Consider the following 22,851-nt stretch of genomic DNA (forward strand, 5'->3'; position numbering starts at 1 on the left):
AGGGTTTGCTGCAGCTCCGGAGGCAAACCCGAAACCTGAAGCCAGGAGATCCTGCGCATAGCGATACCCGAAGCCAGGGTCCTCGCAGCTGAGTCTGCAATGTCCAAGGAGGCCTGCAAGGAGGTCCGAGCCACCTTCTTGCCCTCCTCTACCATGGCTCCAAACTCTTCCCTGGACTCTTGGGGAATCAACTCCTTAAACTTCCCCATAGAGTTCCAGGAGTTGAAATTGTAGCGGCTCAGTAGCGCCTGTTGGTTCGCCGCTCTAAGTTGTAGCCCTCCGGCTGAGTAAACCTTACGGCCAAACAGATCGAGCCGCTTAGCCTCTTTTGATTTAGGCGCTGCAGCCTGCTGGCCGTGGCGCTCTCGTGCATTCACTGATTCCACCACCAGTGAACACGGTTGGGGGTGGGTATACAAGTACCCATAGTCCTTAGACGGGACAAAGTATTTCCTTTCCACCCCTCTCGCTGTGGGTGGAATAGAGGCAGGAGTTTGCCATATCGTATCCGCATTCGTTTGGATCGTGCGGATCAGGGGTAACGCCACCCTCGATGGGGCATCCGCTCCAAGGATATTCACGATCGGGTCGTGCACCTCCACTATCTCCTCCGCCTGCAGGTCCATATTACGGGCCATCCTACGCAGGAGATCCTGGTGAGCCCGAAGATCTATCGGAGGGGGACCCGTACATGAAGTGCCCGCCACTGCCTCATCCGGAGAGGAGGAGGAGGATGCCTCCGGTGGTACTGGATCCAAGGGGGGGTCCTGATCCCCCTGCTCTTGGGCCGGAGCATCACCTGCACTTGGGTCCATGGTGTCGGGTGGCGTGGACACGGAAGCCTCCATGCCTCCTGGCGGAGGCCGAGAGATGGTGGATTCTGGGGCCCTTCTGACCGAGTGACCCGAGCGAGAGGTCGATGGTATTGGAGCCCCTTGCTCCTGGTGGTACGCCCACGGGGTCCAAAACGACCAGTGAGATGGTCCATGAGAGTGGTCCTCTGCCATCTCCTGCCAATGGCCCAAGTTTCGTTCCTCGGCTTGCCCTTGAGGGGGGTATGCCGATCTCGACAGGTCCTCCGAGGAGCGAGACACCGATCTTGACGGCCATGGCGGTGCCGAGAGAGATGAAACGATCCCCGTGGGCTGCGGTGCCGCACGGTGCCGGTCCGGAGATGATCTATCTCTGCGCGGTGCCGGCGATCGGTGCCGGGACCGCGACCGGTGCCGATGACCTCGTCGGTGCCGGGAGTCGGATCTGGACCTCGACGAGGACCTGGAGTATGCCCGGTGCCGGGAGCGGCCCCTCGACGTCGAGCGTCGACCGTAGCGGTGCCGAGAACTACGTCTCGACGTTGATCGGTGCCGACGATCATATCGGTGCCGAGACGTAGAGCGGTGCCGCGAAGAAGATCTTGGCCGCGAGTACGACCGGTGCCGAGACGATATTCGGTGCCGGGACTGCGAGCGGCGTGGGGACCTGCTTCGGGACCTGGATCGGTGCCGAGGTTCCAGCCCTTGTGATGGAGGGCGCATCAAGGCAGGTTTCCCCCTCGACTGGACCGGGCGAGTCAACGGTGCAGTCGGTGCCGGTGGTTGAGGCGGTGCCGGCTCCGTGAGAGCTATTAAGTCTCTCGCCGCCGCGAAGGTCTCTGGAGTCGACGGGAGACACTGTATCACCGCCAGCCTCGGTGGAGACGCTATTTGCACCGGACTCAACGGCCTCGGCGCCGGAGTCGACGGTGCTGGAGGCACCTGTTTTCGTTGCTCCACCGGCGGACGCGGCTCTACCCCCGGCACTGGGGGAGCCGGCGTCTTCGGCACGGATGTCCCCGTCTTATGGGCTTTTTTATGCCCCGGGGATAATGACCGGCGCCGAGGCACTTGCTGTGCTTGCGGTGCCGACGAGGTCCGGTGCCGGGGAGGCTTTTCTGACGCCACTCGCGTGGTCGTCATAGCCGGTGCCGCCGGGGCACTGCGCACCGAGGTGCTAGGCGCCGGGGCCTGGCCCGTAGAAGGAGTGTCCGGGCTAAGTGCCGCCTCCATCAGGAGTTGCCTGAGCCGAAAGTCCCGCTCCTTCTTGGTCCTTGGTCTGAAGGCCTTACAGATCTTGCACTTATCTGTTTGGTGGGACTCTCCCAGGCACTTCAGACAGGAGTCGTGCGGGTCGCTCGTGGGCATAGGCTTAGCGCAGGAGGCGCACTGCTTGAAGCCGGGAGCGTTGGGCATGAGCCCGGGCCCGCGGCCGGGGGAGAAAGGGGGAGACGACCCCCTTAATCCCCTGGACTACTTAGAACAACTTTAAAACTACTTAACTAATTTACTACAAACACTAGAACTATAACTATAACTATAACTGTGATACAACAAAATAAGCTAGGGAGAGTGGAGGACAGCTATGCCGCGCTCCACAGTTCCAACGACCGTCAGGGGCGGTAAGAAGGAACTGAGGGGGCGCCGGGTCGGCTGGGGTATATATTCAGCGCCATGAAGGCGCCACTCTAGGGGGCTCCACAGCCGACCCGCCGGTGTTGCTAGGGTAGAAAATCTTCCGACGATCGTGCACGCGGCGCGCACACACACCTAATGGAATGGATATGAGCAAGCACTCGAAGAAGAACAGGACAATCTCGGTTCGAGCTATCATGATTTAATTCAGTTTAAACTAAATGGAAGGATAAACAAAAATAGATCTGCAACTAGAGTCCTTGATTTCAACAGGGTAAACTTTAAAAAATTAAGGAAATCAGGGAAGTGGACGGGACTGAAAAACTCAAGGATCTGAATGTGGAGAACGTTTGGAATGTCTTTAAGTCAAAGATGCAAAACTATCTGAAGCCTGCACCCCAAACCAGGGGAAAAAAATTCATGGGTAAGGGCTGCAGACCAAACTGGATGAACAAGAATCTCTTGACTGTCAGAAAGTGTAGGGCGGGGGGAAATGAGAACTGCCAAAAGCCAAGCAGCATTGGATCTTGTAAAGGAAATTAAAACCAATAGTAAAAGGTTCTTTAGTCATATAAATAAAAAGAAAACAAGGAAAAAAGAAGTGGGACAACTAAATACTGAGGATGAGGTGGAGATTAGAGATAATCTAGGTCTGGCCCAACACCTAAACAAATACTTTGCCTCAGTTTTTGATAAGGTTAGTGAGGAGAGGGAGGCAGTGGAAGGGTGGATAATGGGAATAAGGAGATGGAAGCAGAAATGACCACATCCAAGGTGGAAGCCAAACTCAAACACCTTAATGGGACTAAATCAGAAGACCCAGATAATCTCCATCCAAGAATATTAAGGGAACAGGCACACAAAATTGCAAGCCCAATAGCAAGGATTTTAATGATTCTGTAAACTTGGGGGTTGTACCTGAAGACTGGTGAATTGCAAATACAGTACCTATATTTAAGAAAGGAGAAAAAAGGTGATCTGGGAAACTACAGATCCATTAGTTTGATCTCAATTGTATGCGAGGTCTCAGAACAACTTTTGAAAGTGAGAGTAGTTAAGGACATAGAGGTAAATATGGTAATTGGGATAAAATACAACATGGTTTTACTACAAAAGGTAAATTGTGTCAGACCAACCTGATCTCCTTCTTTGAGAGAATAACCAATTTTCTAGACAAAGGAAATGCAGTAGATCTAATTTACCTGGCTTTCAGTAAGGCATGTGATACAGTTCCACATGGGAAATTATTAGTTAAATTGAAGAAGTTGGGGCTTAATACAAGACTCCAAAGATTGGTAAGGAACTGGTTATAGGGGAGCCTACAATGGGTCATGCTGAAAAGTGAACTGTCAGGCAGGAGGGAGGTTACTAGTAGAGTTCCTCTTGGGCTTGTGACTAATCTTATTCAACATTTTCATTAACAACTGGCACAAAAAGTGGAAGTTTGCTAATAAAACTTGCAGATGACACAAAGTTGGGAGGAACTGCCAATATTGAGGAGGACCGGAATATCGCACAAGAACATTTGGACGAGCTTTAAAACTGGAGTAATAGAAATGGAATGAAATTTAATAGTGCAAATCGCAAGGTCATGCACTTATGGATGAAGAACAATAATTTTTGCTGTAAACTGGGGATGTATCAGTTGGAAGCGACAGAGGAGGAGAAAGACCTGGTGCATATTGGTCGATCACAAGATGACTATGAGCTGCTAATGTGATGTGGTTGTGAAAAAGGCTAATGCAATCCTAGGATGCATCGGGTGAAGAATTTCCAGTAGAGAAAGGGAAGTGTTATTACCATTATACTAGGCACTGATGACAACTAATCTGGAATACTGTGTGCAGTTCTGATCTACCATGTTTAAGAAAGATGAATTCAAAACTGGAATAGGTATAAAGCAGGGCTACTGGAATGATCAGACGAATGGAGAAACTATATTACAAAAGGAGACTTAAGGAGCTTGGCTTGTTTTGCCTAACCTAACAAAGGCTGAGGGGAGATACAACAGCACTCTATAAAAGGAATAGAAGAGAAGATATTTAAGGTAAGAGCCAATGTTGGCACTAGAACAAATGGATACGAACCAGACACCAACAAATTTAGGCCTGAAATGAGCTGAAGATTTCTAACTGTCAGAGGAGTAAAGTTCTGAAACAGCCTTTCCCCGGAGAGTATTAGGGGCAAAAAAACATAACTTGTTCTAAGACAGAGCTTGATAAATGTATGGCGGGGATGGTATGATGAGACTGCCTACAGTGCCACATGGCCCATCCATGGCAGCTACTAGCAAATATCTCCAACGGCCAGAGATGGGACACTGGAGGGTGGGTCTTGCCCAGAGTCTAACTGTTCACCATATTTGGGGTCAGGAAGGAATTTTCCTCCAGGTCATATTGGCAGAGACCTTGGGGGGGGTTTTTTTGCCTTTCTCCACAGCACGGGGCACGATCACTTGACGGTTTGAACTAGAATAAATGGTTGAGTCTCTCTAACTTGAAGTCTTTACATCAAGATCTGAGGACTCCAGCAACTCAACCAGAGGTTAGGGGCCTATTTCGGGGGAGGGAGGGGTAATGTTCTGTGGCCTACAATGTATAGGAGATCAGACTAATGATGATGATGGGTCCCTTATGATCTTTAAGGCTGTGAAACTGTATTTTCTTCCAGGTCATTGATAAAAATGTTAAGAACATGTTAAGGCCAAGAACAGATCTTTGCAGACCCCACTAGAAACACACCTGTTCATAGATGTTTCCCTGTTTACAATTACATTTTGAGACCCATCAGTTAGCCAGCTTTTAATCCATTTAATGTGTGCCACATTAATTCTGTATAATTCTAGTGTTTTGATCAAAGTCACGTGATACCAAGTCAAATGCCTCACAGAAATCTAAATATATTACATCAATATTATTACCTTTATCAATCAAACTTGTAATCTCATCAACAAAGATATCAAATTAGTTTGACAGGAGCTATTCTCCATAAACCCATGTTGATTGGCATTAATTATATTACCTTCCTTTAAATCTTTATTAAGTGAATCCTATATCAGCCACTCCAATACTTTGCCTGGGATTGATATCAGACTGACAGTCCTATGATTACCCAACTAATCCCATTTACCCTTTTTAAAATACTGGCACAACGTTAGCTTTCTTCTAGTTTTCTAGAACTTCCCCAGTGTTCCAAGACCTGTTGAAAAATCAACATTACTGGCACAGGATGCTCTTTTAAAACTCTTGAATGTAAATTATCTGGACCTGCTGATCTTAAAATGTTTAACTTTAGTAGCTACTGTTTAGTATCCTGCTGAGATACAAGTGGAATGGAAAGAGTATTATCATTATATGATGAGTCTGCATCATCTGTTTTTCCTCAAATACAGAACAGAGTATTTATTGAACACTTCTGCCTTTTCTGCATTATTATGATAGTTATACCATTTCTATCTAGTAATGGGGCCCAATACCATTATCAGTATTCATTTTGTTCCTAATATACTTTAAAAACTCCTTCTTATTGTCTTTAACTCTGCTGGCCATAGATTTCTCCTTATTCTTCTCCCCTTTTCTTCCCTCAATCTTCTACAATTCCTAGCATTTGATTTATATTCATTACCATCAACTTCCCCTGTCTTCCTTTTGTTATATGTATATTTTATAGATGCCTTTGCTTCTCCTCTAAACTAGATCGTTTTTTTAACCAATATGGTTAAAATGGTCCCAAACTTGATCTCACACAGTCCAACAGGACAAGGGATTTCCACTCCCATGAGAAAGGAAAACCTCCACTACCTCATTTTAGCCAATCAAACTGCTCTATGCAAATGATCTCATGACAGCTGCATAGGGGGAACAGGTGGGTGTTACAGTCTCCCCTACCCAACAATATGCTCCTTGGAACAGGCTTGAAGTCAAACTATGTAAAAAAAAAAAAAAAGAAGAAGATTTTGCTTTTCCTATCCATTCTCTACAAAACAATCTGTCATTGCCTACAAAAGAAATCAAAAGCAACAATCATCCTGCTGGAGGGCTTGGCCCAGAGCTATGTGTAGATTAAATGCTGTGTTTTCCTGGTTAAAATCTTGTGATATGCCATCCAATAGAAAACTCACAATACAGAGGAGCTGCAACTAAGTTGACGCAGCCCTTAGGCTTCTGATGGAATCAGACACGTTTCACTCACAAGGTCTTCAGAACCCGTCAATGGGCCAAATTCTACCTGGGGCCATGTGTACGGCACCCACTACATTACTGGAATCCCACAGTGCGCGCGCACACACAAAGTGTGGGATCTATCATAACTGGGACGGTAAGCAGGCACATTGTGAATCACAGTAAGAACTGGAGATTTCTCCTCCACTACCAATGGGAGTTTTGCCAGCACTGATTTCACCACAAGTCTGTCTCTCTGCACGGGCCCTACAGATCACAGCTACGTTGCATATTTGCTCATTAGAATGTTACTTTGACGTAGAAACTAAAGCGCTTTCATCTAAAGCTCTCAAGCACTGTACAAAGATGTGGAGGTGTCACTACATCCATTCTACCAATAGGAAAACTGTGACTCACCCAGAGTCACACAGAAAATCAGCGGCAGACCAATCGGGGAGCAACCAGTCTCCTGATTCACTGGGCTTAGACCACTGGGCTATGAAACCTTTATTGTATTATAAAAGCAGCACTATCTAATCAATCCTCTCGTCACAGAATTTAAGTGAAGCGACTTGCTCAAGGCCGCGTGTCAGAGCAGAGGCTTGAGCTCATGTGCTCCTGGCTCCCAGCCTTGTGTTCAGCCCATGCCTCTCTCCAATGTTACTATTACTATGTTATTTGTCGGTCCAATTAAAAGTCTCCTATTATCTAATATACAACTTCTCATGGGTTGCTGAAGTTGCCAATCTGCCCAGGAAAGCAGAGTGCTCCCAAAATGTCAGAATGAGGTGACTCACAATGAGGTTCAGTGCAGCTGAACACCGAAGTACAATAGCCTTGCCTCAGTGTGATAAGCAGGGGGAAAGGGAGAAGCTTATGCTAAAGGGATAGTGCAGATCCACACAGAAGCAGAGGCAGCTATTTGCTGAGATGGATAATTAAACACCCATATTTAGACAAATGAATAGGTGAGAATGAAATTAAATCCTAATTATCTTTTTTGGGGGGAGAAGGTAGTTTAACCAAGCACTCTTGCCGCGTTTCTATGGCGTTACCTCCAATTAGATTTCTGAGACTAATGTACATTTCGCTTTAACGGGTTATTCATTCAATTGAAATCAAATTACTAATAATTTGCAAGCTATCAGCTACACAAGCCGTCTTTGGGCTTTACACAGACGCTAAGCCAGTTCCTGACAAATTAATAATAAAAAAAAAAAATGCAGGCAGGCAAGCAGCAGCATCCCCACCTCCTCATCCTCCCAGATCTCAGCCGTGGTGTGATCAGTTCTAAAGAGTTTAATAAAAACGGCCAGATGGGTCCCACGGCAACAGGAGGTGACTGCTTCCCCATGCTGTTTGTAACCCAGCGGGGCCGGAAAGAGGGTGAAATTAACAAACTGCCAGATCAGGTACATGAATGAGGAGTGACTGGACTGTCATATTTTGGTTTAAAAAAAAGAGAGCGAGAAAAAATAACCCCCAAAATGTAACAGGAAGGGCTGGAGCAACTCAAGACATCTACGGAGCGTGCTTTGGAATAAGAATGCAGCCCAAAATGAAAGCGACAGAGTTGGCAAAAAAATGATGCGCAGCTGGGATACTTTTTAATTTGCACGTTGTTTCCCCCCTAATTTCTCGTTACCCCGGCGGTCCCTGCGTGCTTTCGACACCGAAGCAGTAACCCAGAAGAGGCCAGCAGCATGAGTCAGACATGCCCCTAGTGACCTGTCACTTCAGAGCGAGACCACAGCCTGATTCTACAGCTGAGCTTTTACAGTGTACAATTCACTTTCCAACCGCTTCGTTTCCTCACGCCGGCTGCCCCGGAGCACGCTGCAGTGACCAACGGTGGGGTAGAAAAGAACAGGGAGTGCTGAACAGTGTTCAGCCAGCTCATCGCTGCTGGAGAAACAGGGCCATTCACGGGCAGCTCCCCAATTGCCCCTTTCTCAGTCCTTACAGTAGATAAATAATGCTTCTGAAGTATTCTTTTAATCCATTCAGTTCTCTAGTCTAGACAAGGCCACAGAGCAAGGTAAAACCCAATAGGAATTCCCCCAAATTCTCCAGATCGGAAAGAAAATTCAACTGAGGGAATGTAGGTAGGGAAGAAGGGAGAATTCCAGAACCCAGTTTTACATACTATAGGGCTTGATCCATAACCCACTGTGGTCAATGGGAGTCTCCCCAGTAATTCCAATGGGCTTTGGATCAGATCCTATATCTCACTGTCACGTTTGCAAAAACACCACACTCGGGTGCACAGAGGAGCTCTTGCAACGCAACAGGAGATGCTGCAAATGTTAGGTTTGGGAGCAAAAATACATGCAGCTGTCACTCGTGATGCTGCTGCGTTCAGAGGGTTGGAAAGTCACAGTCAGCCCCCCATGCCATTATCTCAGCACCCACCACTGACAAGCCAGAGCATGTGGTTGTGAGTGCCAAGTGCATCATGGGAAGTAGAGCAGCCTACTGATTAAAGGAGGGTGGGCCTGCAAATCGGGAGTCCTGGGTTTTAGTCCCTATCCTGCTGCTGACTTTCTGTGTGGTACTTCGGTTCGCCAGGCCTTGCTCTGTCTGTAAGGATGGGGTGACAAGGATGGCTACCTCTTTGACATGCTTTAGGATCCCCAGATGACAGGTATTACCTAAATAAAAAACATCCGCGTCCCTATGACAAAACTGGGGCACTGCAGGGCGAGGGGTGCTGCAGCAAGGGTGGAGATCCAAGAACCCGCTGTGGGATGCATAAAGGCACTTGCAGGCCTGGATTTCATTTAATTTGATCTCACTTTTCCCCTTGTCCCAGCCTGGTTCCGATGTCTTGCTCAGGAAGCGATTTCTCACTGTTTATCATTTTTTATCCTATGGTATCACTGTGGAATAAGGAGCCATTTCCCCTCTCTCTTAAATATAAGTCCTCATTAGGTCAACTGCAGCTTCCTGGCACTCTGGACCAAATCCAGCATTTGCTTCCCAGATGGATCTTTTATTTATTGATTGATTGGAGTGACTGTTATTAAGCAGCAGGCAGACGTGGCAAAGGAGGACATGCAGGGAGGAAATATCAGGCAGAAAGAGAAAGGAGGAGCAGAGTAAACAAACGCTGCGAGCGCCACGTTACACCACCAGCACGAGGTGGGATCCCCACCCCCAATCCCCTCACCAACTGGTACCATTTGTCACAAGGGTTAGGACAAGGGCTGCAGAATCCAATCCAACCGACTGGCTCATTAGGGGAGCCACAATGCTCCGCCCCATTCCTAGCTCCCTTCGGCTACAAGTTGGCAACAGAACCTGCTCTAAAGACGAGCCAGCTCAGCCCATTTCCCATGGGAGCAGAGCCAGATCTCCGGCACCGTCTGCTAGATGAGGCGTGGAGGCTGGGTGTTTCGAGTCAGGCCAGGACACTGGACCAATGACAGGCCCACTGACTAGGCTCTGTCAGAAGGGAGAGGGCATTGCTATATAGCCACTATCAGGCAGCATCACAGGGGAGGAAGAGGAGAGCTGAGTCTCAGACAAGGCCCATTGTCCTGAGAAGCCTTTGCCTCGCACCCGACGGCTGTATCACAGGCAGGTGCCTGCGACAGATATAATAGGGGGCCTTCAGTTTGAACTTCAATCAATTAGAGAGTCAAAGAGCAGCAGCCTTATGGGATGTCAGAAATAGCTTTCCACTTAGAGAGGGAGGCACCGAAAGGGCTGACAGCAGCTAACCATTAAGGCTTAGTGGAGGTCGGCGATCCTGCTATTAGAAAATGGAAGCAGAGTGAGAACAGTGCCATGAGCTGGTTTTCTGGGCCGGGGAGGGAGAAGAATGAGTTTGCAGTTAAACGCCAGCGCACAGAGACACGTGCGGCAGGACCGAGAACAGAGCTGTGCAAACTACAGCTAAGTAGAGAGAGAAGGCTGCAAAACCTATGCCCCACTCCTTCTTGAATCAGAGTCTCCATTTCCAACGCTGGCCCTATTCGAAAGCCATTAGCTTAATGTCAGGAAAACAAGGTAAAAATACCTGGGCATCTTAGGGATGGAGCCATCATTACCCCAGCCAGAGGATAATGCTCAGAGAGGGTCTTCAATAAGGGGAAAGCAGGAGGGCCTCCAGGGACTTCCTGGAGGCACAGACATCAGTCTTCATTAGAGCCACGGTCACTGGCCTGTCTCCCTTTTTTGCACTCCTATTCCTCTCAAAACCAGCTGTGATTTCAGAACAATGTTTGGCAAGGGATCAGGCCCACCACGTGCGCTCATTATGCAATCTGCTACTGCGTTTGCTGCTCTCACTCCTTTTTCAACAAGAATTTCATTGGCATTTTTAACCGGGCACAGCGATTTGAGCCTATCCTCGTGTTACCCAGGCCAACCTACATATTTACAGGTAGCCAGTAATGGTTCCTTTGGAGCATTTGCAGCTGGTCAGGTCAAAAACTTTTACCGTTTTTAACAGGTGCTTAAGTATTATTGCCTCTTATTATTAGCCATGCCATTACGGCCTGTTGGAGAATTATCCACATATGTATTTCTACGAGCAGTTACACAGCCCATCATCTCAAAGCTCAGGGGCTTTCATTAGATTTCTTTCCTTTCCATCTTAAGAGAACAGCCACCATCTAAAAGTAGTAGTAAAATTCTCTCACACTCGTGTGCTCAGCTGCCTGGTTTAAACCAAATAGGAGCTGAGGCTTGGTTTACATTTAAAATGTATCCTGGCATGGCTAGGATGGGCAAAAGTCTGAAAAATCCACCCCCCCAGCCAGCACAACTAAGCTGACAGAAACGTGCTTTTGTCCACCTGGCTAATGTCGTTCAGTGAAGTGGTATTTCTAAACCGGCAGCACGCTGCACGTCCATCGGCGTACGCTGTGTGTCTACGTCGGCGTAGTTATGCAGACACAGGCTCTGTCGTGTAGACACTGAGAAACCTCCAGTTAATCCTTCAGATGCTTTATAGTTCCTATAATCCAGCATCTATGTCAGTATTACTGCTCCTGTTTGAAGGGCCTGTGGTAGCTATACACAATGGTGTGGCGAAAAGGCAGTGTCAGCCCTAATTCTAAACTCCCAGGCTTTTGTTGGTTAAAGCCAGTCTCTCTTACTATTATAGGTTCGGATTCTCCAAGATGTCTAAGGGAGTTAGGCGCCACACTCCCATTGAATCTCAGTTGAATCTGGTGCCCAACCTCCCTTAGCTTCCTTTGAAAAACCACGGTGATATTGTTTTAGTGTGCATCTGCGACAGACCAGCGTGAGAGAGAGGTTTTACCTCACGTGCTAAGAAGGGGGCAGCTTAGTCAACAATTAATCAGAAATGGAAAAGGCTTCATATTGCCAAAGTCCCAATTTAGCCCTGGCCTACTCAGCGTTTGTACCTGTCTAACTATTTCAGTTAGGGGTGTGATCTATTACCGAAATAATTATACTGGGGGAACCCCTTGCGTGGATACAGTTATGCCTGTATAAACGTGCCTTAAACTGGTATAGCATATTTCTTTTCTTGTATGGGAACAGGCTAGCTACCCTAGTAGAAAGCTTACTGATATAACTGCATCCACGCTAGATGAGATGTACTGCTTTCACTAAACTGCGACAGTTAAGGCAGGTCAACTTGTGTGTGTGGAGAAGTCCTTAGAAGAGCGAGGCTTTCTGCAACCAAAGGCCTGAATGCATTGCTCCCTGGCGCTTGGGTGGCTGCTGCTGGAGAGTTTATAGTCAGAGTGTCAAGCATTACAGGAGGGGTTCCCAACCTTTTTCTTTCTGAGGCCCCCGCAACATGCTGTAAAAACCTCCAAGGGCCTGTGCCACCTATGCCACAACAACTGTTTTTCTGCATATAAAAGCCAGGGCCACCGTTAGGGGGCAGCAAGCAACGCAGTTGTCTGGGGTCCCATCCCACAGGGGCCCCCGCAAAGCTAAGTTGCTCAGGCTTCATCTTCAGCCCCAAGTGGCGGGGCTCGGGGCTTCAGCTTTCTGCCCTGGGCCCCAGTAAGTCTAATGCCGGCCCTGCTTGGTGGCCTCCGTGAACCCTGCTCGCAGCCCCCCAGGGGGCCCCGGACCCCTGGTTGAGAACCAGGGCGTTACAGTATCAATCCCAGCACAGGAAGCTGGCTGGGAGAGAGAGGACTTGAAACCTTCCCTTTCCCAGATGCAGGGCATGCTCACAGAATGCGAATGTAAAGTGTGCTCAAGTGGGGCTCACGATGTCGCGCTAAAAGATGCATCAACCCACCTGTCCCCACAGGTCACGTGGATCTCTGTACCGGGACCCAGGCTCATGTCAGTTACAAGGTTTGGTTTACTTAACTTTGTTATAGGCGACAAAAGCAACTGCTGAGCATCTCTGACTCCTTCCAACACCTCCTTCCGCAGGTGTTCCCTAATATGTAGGATCAGGACCTAACACCACGCTTGCGGGCAGAGACATGACCTCACTGGCCATTTTATTAAACAATCTGCAAAAAGACACTTTCTTCCTCAACTAGGTAAAGGGCCTGCAGACAAGATTGCAATTCACCATCATTACAAACTACTGTTTGCAGAATTAATAACGGAATATTTGTATTGGATAGCATACCTTTCTTCCAGGGCCTCCCAGCACTTTCCAAACATTCAATATAATCTTTGCAATAGTACTCCAGCAAGATTGATTTATATTATTGAACCCATTTTACAGAAAAAGGGTAGGGGCTACTTTCTTACTGTTACAGCCAGAGGGGTGTAGAGATGCAGTGGCCAAGCAACAGTGGCTACATATACTCTCCCTATGCAGCACAGATGACTTCAAAAAGTGCTCAGCAACCGCACCTACTACCCCTTTAAGAAGTTGCAGCATCCACTCCCCTCAGTAGCAACCTCAAGCACTAGCAGGCACACATGGGTTGGACCCTCAGCCATCCCCCTAATCTGTCCAGCCATATCCCTTCTGCAGTGCACAGAGCTGACAGCTGCACTAGCCGATCCTCCTCCATCATGCAGTCCGAAAGCACCAGAATCCAGACACCCTGCTCTTAAAGTGCACCCACAAGGAGACCCAAAGTGGATGGATTGCCTAATGTCACCTCGTGTGCCAGTGGCAAAGACTGGACCAGAACTCAGGAGATTGAGCTCACAGACCCCTGTTCTGCTCACTAAGCCCCATTCCCTTTTCGTTAACCATGGCAAACCTTCCTGACACTGGCACACATTCCCTCACGTTGATATTGGGGGCGGAAGGAGACATTTCATAAAAGTGAAATCAGAAACAAAAGTATTCAAAACGACAGAGAGAGAGAGAGAGAGAGAGAGAGAGAGAGAGAGAAACACACTGAGACTGCCTTTGTTCTGACATCACTCCCTTGCGACCACTGTTTAGCCTATTTCTTCCTCTCCCTTGGAGGCAAGGACACCTCTGCCCAATCCGTCACCACTACGGGAGGCTGCAACAGGTGAATTAAAACAGAAAGCAGATGGGGCACCATCTCTGCCTGGCCCCAGCTGTCATGTCTGTTACACATCTAGCTTTTATGATGATGATGTTGGCCTCTCTGGAACCAGGTTGACCACGCCCTACTCCCTCTCCGCTATGCTGCTAATGACAAGAGAGAGAGCACAGCAAGTGCATGTACACTGCAGAAGAGCCGTGCCGAGAAGGGATCCAACTACTTTCTACCCACCGTTCTCCCCAGAGCCAGCCCTAAGCAATAGCACATGCTACCCCTCTGACTCACAGCTCCACCTGTAGAGCTCTGTGCAGCTCAAAGGCTTGTGTCTTTCACAGAAGCTGGTCCAATAACAGATATGACCTCACCCACCTTGTGTCTCTAATATCCTGGGACCAACACGGCTACCACAATGCTGCAAGCTCCATCTTTGGACATTCAAGGCCATGGGGTAGGAGTGGATGTAATGTGCGCTTTAAAGGTGTAAGAGCTGTAGCATTAGGAGATTTCTGAAGGTGGAGGTGTGGGCAGCAGGGGCCTCCTGGTGCGCTATCGAAAATGCATTCTCTCTCTCTGGTTATTACTCCATCTATCACTGCGGTGCCTGGGCACGTTGGAGCTGCCTCTGCCATTCTAGCCCTTCATCAAGACATATATGAGAATAGCTCTGGGCCAGGACAGACAGCACAAGGTCTCTCTGTCTCTATACTGGCACACCCACATAGCAGCCAGACCAACTTTACCAAGCTCTCCTTTGCCTCCATGCTTTACTCCTCCACCACCTTCCAAAGGTCCCACATTCCAACAGATTCCCTGGCAAACTCTGCGTTTGCAATGAATGAGGCTCCATATTCCCTGCAGCCATTTTTTGCTCGCCACTAGGAATCTCCAAGGCCCGGGCTTCAGGATGAACTTGAACACCACCGTCTGTGACATCACACTACACCCCTGATCCTAGGCAACACCCCTGCTAGCACAAATGGAGCCCAGACTGGGCCCCTAGAGGGTACCAGAGACGGCGATTACTCTGGAAGGCTCCAGAGAGGTGCAGAGCGTAGGCAGGTCCGGCTACAATGCTCAGCAACTCTCAGAACGAAGCCCTGTCTTAGCAAGAACTGTAGGCACAGAGGGCCTCTGAGCCAACTCCCACTGGAAAGAGGATTGGGCTGGTCTGAAAGCGAAAAAGGAAATGCAATATCCCCACACAGCCCTTTCACAACGGCAGCAAAGTGAGGTCAAAAATGCCTCTATGGAGTAAACAGGATTCAAACTAACTGGGAAGCATCAGCCCCTCCTCCTAAGAATTCAAAGCAAGATTTAGACTGAGACCTTCCAATAAACTGATCAAAAAAGTGGAAGGAGGGGCAGTGAAATGGTGAGCTGAAGGACCAGGAGCTAATGACAATTAAGGAATATTTTTTTCTGCATTTCCCAATAAACAAGGCCAAGCAATTACTGTAATTAAAGATTTAAGATAAAAGCACTTTATATTTTGGGGGCCCTGAATATCAATTAAATATTTATTATGTTATTCTCCCTCCTAATGAGAAAGCCTAGCATTGTAATTTTTGCAGAATTAAAAGCATAATTAAAGGAGGGTGGGGGTAGGAAATTATGGTAGCTTCTTGGGACTGTTTAGCCAGGTTCGTGTGTGTGTGCACATGTGGGAGAGAGAGCGCGAGATGCACCTGCCCCTCTGCCCCTTTTTCCAACTAATAACCCTTGGCCAGCACTGTTGACCAACTACCATGATGGGCGAGGAGCTCTTGGTTATAGACGGGCTTCACCCGAGGGGCCAGGCTACTTTTTCGACTCCCTTATTCCTGAGATCGCAGTTGTTACACGCGGCGGCTTCTGCTTGGAGGAAAGGGGAAATGGCTTATCTGCTCAGGAGCAAGAACGCATAAAACACAAAAAAGCAATTACATGCCTTCAGTTTCCACTCCTCTGTTTTTATAGAGCTTGTCTGGGAATCTGAGCGATTTTATGCATTAGAGAGAGATGATGATCAAAATGAGTAGCAATGACATGCATGGGGGGGCCGAGATGCAGCCGCTCTGGATATTTATTTTCCTGTAGTTATAGATCCTATAAACAACATATTTCTCTGGAGGGATGCAAGAACCCAAAGTTCTGCAGCTGAATACCAGGAGTGACGCGGCTTTTCACTAGAGCCAAACTTAGGGGACACCTAGGTGTGACTTAAGATTTTCAATTCCCTTTTCAGTTCTGCATCAGTTTTAGGTAGGAGGAGCACACACAGTACAGAGAGATGTTCAAAACACACACACACACACACACACACACACACACACACACACACACACACACACACACACACACACACACACACACACACTCTATCTCTCTCTCTCTTTCCTGACGTTTTACTGACTATTTTCAATCCACAGCTCTTTCAACACATCTACTTTAATACTTACCATCGCATTCTTCAGGCCAAGCCTGGGATTTTGTCTTTTGCAATTTGACATTTCCAATTAGGAGCATAAACGCCACCCTCCCCCGCCTGCCACCGTTCTGTTTACCAACAGCCCAAAGTTTGTAAAGGTTCTAGATCACCGAGGTCACGTTAGGACAAACTGGACCGTAGGGCCAGATCGTCAGCTGGCATAAACCCATGAAGCTTCGGCATCCTTATACCAGCTGAGGATCTGGTGCCGAGACTTTTGCCCCGTTCTACCATCTGTGATTGAAAAGGCCCCATGAGCACAGTCACAGAACACTGGACGGAGGGTCAAATGAGATTATCGTCTAATGGGCGAGTGCCACTAGTACCGAGGTAAATTCCATAGTACGTCTATTGAAGGCTCCATAGACACCCAACCTCTCCAAACAGGAGTGAGTGGGTCACAGTAAGGAACACAGAGCAGGAAGCCCCCTTCCATTCATTGCGATAATGAATATATATCTGCTACAGCTACACTTCCGTTTCTAATTCAGCAGATGACGCCAACAGGCGTCCTTTGAACTTGAGCTTCCCGTGGTAGCTCTGGCACAGTCCCATGACCCGCCGTCAAGTGCTCTCCATCTCTGGGCTCGCAGTGCCAGCATCCCACAGCTGGAAAGTACCTTCTTTTCATGATACTGATATGCAGATCCTCCTCCTGCTTCACTTCGGGGTGTTGACCATTGGCCTTGTCACTCTCCTCGCTGTCGTCGCTATGTGAGAAAATGGAGGTCAGCTCTTTCTTTGGGAGCCTGGTGGGAGGCAGAGGGATCGTTCTCTTCTCGGCCAGGCGACCCCGGTTCTGGCGAGCGGAAGGAATTGGCACAAAAGTCGGGGAGGGGGAAGAGAAGGAGAATTTGATTAGGCAACTCAGGACCAAAAAGCTCGCCTCAAAATTGCTACGTTGTGAGAGTCAGTGCCCAGTGAACACGGGTGTGAAGGTTCGAATACAGGTGACTTTCAAGGGGGTTCTCATGACTGTCACACTCAGCATAAACTTGCTGTAGTTCTAACAGGCAGACGCTTCACATCCCCATTTCCTACGCTCTTCCTGCTGGGCTAGGTCAACTGGAGGGGAAGACAACAGCAGAGGTAGGGCCCAGCCCCCCTCTCTCTGAGAGATTTCCTACTAACTATATAGGATACATTTTATGCATAACAGGGGAGACTCCCTTCCCCACCGAGCACCAAGGCTATGCTCCAGTTAAGTCCCACTTCAGCCCTATTTTGACTGAAGTGGTGCAAGAGGGGAGGGTGGGGAACCACCCGAGACACACACAACCTCTTGCAGGTTTTCGACACTGGGGTGGAATTTCCCCCAGCCAGAATACCTATAGGTCTGACCCACACCCCAAACTCCCTGTGACTCTAATAGAAATTCCCCGCACCGTGGGATGGCAAGCTCCGTCCCTCCATAACAGCAAACAGTCTGTACTACTGCAAACGTAAAGCTATCACCACAGGGGGGTTCATTGTCCTTTTCACACTCCCAGCTCAACTGGGTGGATTTTAACAGAGGAAGGAGCTTATACAAACTCTTCCCAGACAGTCCTGCCAAAGTACGTCAATTACCACGCAACTCTTGAGAAAGCCAAAGTACAAACAAACAGACTGAAAGCTCTTGGGGCAGGGACTGTCTTTTTGTTGTACACATGTACAGCACCTGGCACAATGGGGCGCTGATCCCAATAATAACCGTATATCTCATTTATAATTGGGGTAGCGTAACCCAGTGGCTCTCCACTTGTCCAGACTACTGTACCCCGTTCAGGAGTCTGATTTGTCTTGTGTACCCCCAAGTTTCACCTCACTTAAAAGCCACGTGCTTACAAAATCAGACCTAAAAATACAAGTGTCACAGCACACTGTTACTGAAAAATTGGCCCCTTTCTCATTTTTTCCATATAATTATAAAATAAATCAATTAGAACATAAATATTGTATTTACATTTCAATGTATAGTAGTATATAGAACAGTATATACAAGTCATTGTACGAAATTTTAGTTTGTACTGACTTCACTGGTCCCTTTTATGTAGCCTGTTGTAAAACTAGGCAAATATCTAGATGAGTTGATGTCCCCCCTGGAAGACCTCTGTGTAGCCCCAGGGGTACACGTACCCTTGGCTGAGAACCACTGGTGTAACCCACCGGTGAGTGTGCGCCACAGGTCCCCCACTCTGTGCCTGATCCACAGAGGATGAGAGTTTGTTATCGGCCCAGTTAGGGAATCTTGGCTTTTTAGCTCAAGCTGTAGAAGCTCATGTAGAAGCACATTGGTTCACTCCCAGGTCCGTCAGGCAAGATGGCAACCATCATATTCGCACCCCCGGTGTGAAAGCGGTTTAGGAGACCCGAGACAGACCGATACAAAGCTAAGGTCCTTGCCCTCTAGAACTTAAAATCTAACGAGACATCAACATAAACACGTGATTGGAAAGGGAATCATGAAAGCGGTGAAGTGAAGCAGGAGTCCTGTGACCCTACAATTTGTGCATGCATCTTCTTCGGTGGGAAAGGCAAGGCCTTGCGGCCCTCTTAACAGGAGCGTGCTTTCAGGAGGGACTTGCAGAGAGCAGAAGATGAAGTGTGTCAGGCCAGGTCAGCTAAATGCAGAGCGACATTTAACCTCACAGAGGTTCGCAGAGGCTGCAGCTCGGACCTTCCAAATAATCCTGACAAATGAAATGCTTTGGAAAAGCAGGGGAGAGCTACTAGATAGCTGAATAAACCTCAGTGCAAGTCTTTTTTTTTTTTTAACTAAATACATTTCAAACTTTTCCAAGAATGCCAAATGAAAACGTCTCGTCCACGTCTTTCCAGTTGTGTTAATTAAGGGGAGCCCTGATCATTGCAATAATTAGCTACGGCCACCTAAAGGTGTAACCCAAAGGAGGCCTGTTAGCCTTCCCATTCTAGTGCATTTCAGAGCCAAAGAGCAGCTGCTGGGACCAGCAAACATCAGGGGACAGAGAAGCAATGGGTCAAACTGGCCTGAAAATGGGGGAAACCTTCATATGTAGGGGATAAGACACTCCCCAAGAGGAACATTTTCAATTTACTTGCAAATTATTCCTGGGGTGGGGTGGGAGGAACTGGGGGTGAGTGAAGAAGAGGTGGTGCAGTCCGAACCCTTGTGGAACAGCAACAGAGCGAATCCCTCTAAGCCCTTGGACGTCCCAGGATTTGTACGAATCTCGGGACATGCTGCAGCGGGCAGGATGTCTGAGTGTTGGTTCCCAAGTGCCCACCCTCGGCTGCAAGGCAGCACATTCGCCAGAGCTGAGCGAGATGGTCTGAAGCCTACATGAGAGGGATACCCCAGGGGCTTCCAAGAGACGATGCTACAGACAATGGCTGTCCCCACAAAAACACACACACACCAGCCTGCCTCCTTCAAGAGACCCAACCACGTGGTTCATACAAAGAGCGGTTTCTAAAGTCTATAAGGCCTGGAGGAACATGCCATGGAGGCTCTGCTTCCCTCACCCCAGACACTTTCCCCAGGCTCGGGGCTTCTCCTCCCCTACTTGGCTCCCTCCAGCTCCACTGCACACAGCTCTCTGTTAGCAAATCTGTACAGAGCTCAGCCTCTGTCTAAAGCTACTCCCTGTAGCTGGCTTGCGCAGCGTGTTCAGTACAAGGGTTGTGTTTGCACCCGGCTCCAGTCATGCTGAAAGGCCAGGGCTGAATATCAGTTGGCTTTATCATCCCAGAGCTTTATATATTTTCCTGAAGTTGCAATTTATCATAACAATTAAAGGGGGTGGAGGGGAGGGTGTGCAAATTTCCGCTGCAAAATAATTGCAATATGCTCTCTGCTGTGACTTCGCAGGCTAAAGAGAACAGCGCTGATCAGATCATAAAAACCATTTTATGGCCATTATGGTACCTTAGAGCAGTTACCAGGTCTCAGTGACTGCTCAGGGACTCCTCAGACCTAACAAGAGTGAGAGTGCGACAGAAAAGGAGGCACTAAACCTACAGAAAGAGCCCACCAGGCCATGAACAGAACTAATGGCCTTACTACAACACAGGTTCTTCCTCTCCCCGCACCAACATTTCTAAGACTCTGCACCTCTATACATTGACTCATTTCACTTAAACACCAACACAAAGTGTGGTTCAGTGACACCCCCCCCATCCGCTCCCCCAAAGTCACAATGGCATCCGACAAAGGGACACGCTCCATTCCTACCGGCTTAAAAGTGATTTGAGAGAGACTCTCTCTACTTAAAAACAAACAAGCAGCCAATGACAGAAAATATCCACTAGGCTTCTAGCAAGGTCTAGCTACACCTGGACTGTGCTCCCTTGTTCGATTTGCTCAAGTGGCACCCACAGACCTGATCCGAAAAAGGGACAACCTAGTTACACTGAAGGGCCTGATTCTCCACTCCTTTATGCCCGTGTCATTGCACTAAAATGGAATGGAGTCTATGCTGACGTTCAAGCCCGTGTGGTGGAGTGGAAAACAGACCCTGTGTATTTAATTTAAAAATGCCTAAACTGTGCTACTGAAAACTTACTAGAGTGTTAAAAATGAATTGCAGTGTTTAAAGTTTTATTTGTACTATTTATGCGGTTGGGGGGTTGTTTTGCATTTCTCCCAGGTCAGGCAAATAAACAGACTCCAAGAGTCAATTCTGTCCTTTAATCTTGTCAGTTTGCAATCAATTTCACTTTCTTAATCCATGCAGGGGTATGTACTAGTGGACACACCCTTGCATTTATATTAGGTATACAGGCAACTACGGGCCTGATCCAGAGCCTGCTTCCATCAAGGGGACTCTTTCCCCTGATTTCAAAGGGCTCTGGATTAGGCCAGGGGTGAGTAAAACAGAACCATTAATCAACACACTGGGCCTGAGCCAAAGTCCACTAAAGACAATGGAATTGTTCTCTCTCGGATCAGATCCAACATTCCTTGTCAATACCATAGGCAGATTACATCAGCAAGAGGCACCTGTGCAGGTGAACACTGTTAATACAGGTACTCGGATTCGGAGTGGTTCAACATCACAAGTGGCGGGTAGTTACGTATGAATCCAGCAAAGCGCTGTTACGTGCTACTATGCATTCAGAAACTGCAGTGGCATCATTATGTATAGGTAGGTATGGGCTTTACAGCTATTTGATGGAGCCTTGTCATCTTGCAACTAGGAAGACTTGTCCGTGTGGCAGCGAGATTATGTGCAGGTCTCATACATTAGCAGGGGGCTGCAATAGTTGAGTTGCAAACACTGCAAGAGAATTTTGTTCTTTTCAAAATACACTGTTCCCATTTATTTACTTTTTATATTCGTAACATGGGGTTTCTGAAAGCCCCCTCGTACATGCCTACGCCAACCTATCAGTGTCCCTTTACAATCATTTCTTGCATCAGAGTTTTGAAAAGCCAGAGAGTCCAGAGGCCTCTCTTGTAACTATCTTTGTAGGGTAAATGCTCCCAAGTCCAGCAGGCTCCTTAACCCCAGCAATTCCCTTCAGAAACACAAGGCTTGTAACTCGCAGCCATGACATGCAGGCCCACATGTTGCGTGTCCTCAGGGGATAACTCCTTGTCTAACAGCAGCACAAGTTCAACTGGACGCTTTTCCCCCAACCCCTTTGTCCTAGTTGTCTTTCACCCCTGCTCCTGTTGCAGAGCTCCACGTCACCCAAGCTCACATTACAACTTTGGAGGACCAAACACTTAGCCTAATCCAAGGGATGATCTATTCTGATGGTCTGAAAGCGTCACTTGAGCATCTCTGGCTCCTCCCAGAGTCATCCTGAATTTATATAATGGCCCATACTCTATCTCAGCAGCAGGAAGGCAATGCCTCTGCTAGAGAAATGCACAGTGCCCAATGGGGTGCATGAGTTTTTAGCAAAGAAAGGCAAGAGGCCAACCTAAATCAAGCCCTTCAGAAAAGTCTCAATCTAGACTAAATGAATCCATAAGCAAAGCTGAACCTGGAACTACTTCCCACTTGCATCTCATTAATGAATGAAATCACTTTATTTATTTATCCCCTATAGCCCAAGAACAAGAGGACACCTAGAGAAACTGAGGCAGGACAGTTAAAATGTACTTTTTAATCTGTGGAACTCACTGTCACAAGATATTATTGGAGCTAATTACTCAGTAAAAGATTAGACAGTCTTGCAAATACAAACACCACCAGCAATTACATGAATGAGGATAGCAGCTACCAGAGCAATCAATTCCCAGGCTTCAGGGTGTAAGCAGATAATGAGCAGAGGTCAGGAAGAAATTTCCCTCCCACCATGGTTAAATATGCATGTTGTATTTTAAAAGAAAGTGATGGGTTTCTGAAAAGAAACAAGCCTTCATGTGAACATACACA

At 47.8% G+C, this 22,851-nt stretch overlaps 1 protein-coding gene across 12 annotated transcripts in view; it reads right to left on the minus strand.

The window, feature by feature from the left end:
* Positions 1-22,851, minus strand: part of SAMD11 (sterile alpha motif domain containing 11) — a 299,306-nt gene that overhangs the window by 110,083 nt on the left and 166,372 nt on the right. For 10 of the 12 annotated variants that reach the window (XM_065575103.1, XM_042852878.2, XM_042852877.2 and 7 more), the window contains one exon: positions 17,122-17,300. The exons of the other annotated variants lie outside the window; for them this stretch is intronic. In XM_065575103.1, coding sequence (XP_065431175.1) covers positions 17,122-17,300 — 179 coding nt within the window. The remainder of the gene's footprint in view (positions 1-17,121; positions 17,301-22,851) is intronic. 12 annotated transcript variants of the gene reach the window in all.

The sequence above is a fragment of the Chrysemys picta genome, chromosome 21, assembly GCF_011386835.1.
Source record: "Chrysemys picta bellii isolate R12L10 chromosome 21, ASM1138683v2, whole genome shotgun sequence".
NCBI lineage: Eukaryota > Metazoa > Chordata > Testudines > Emydidae > Chrysemys > Chrysemys picta.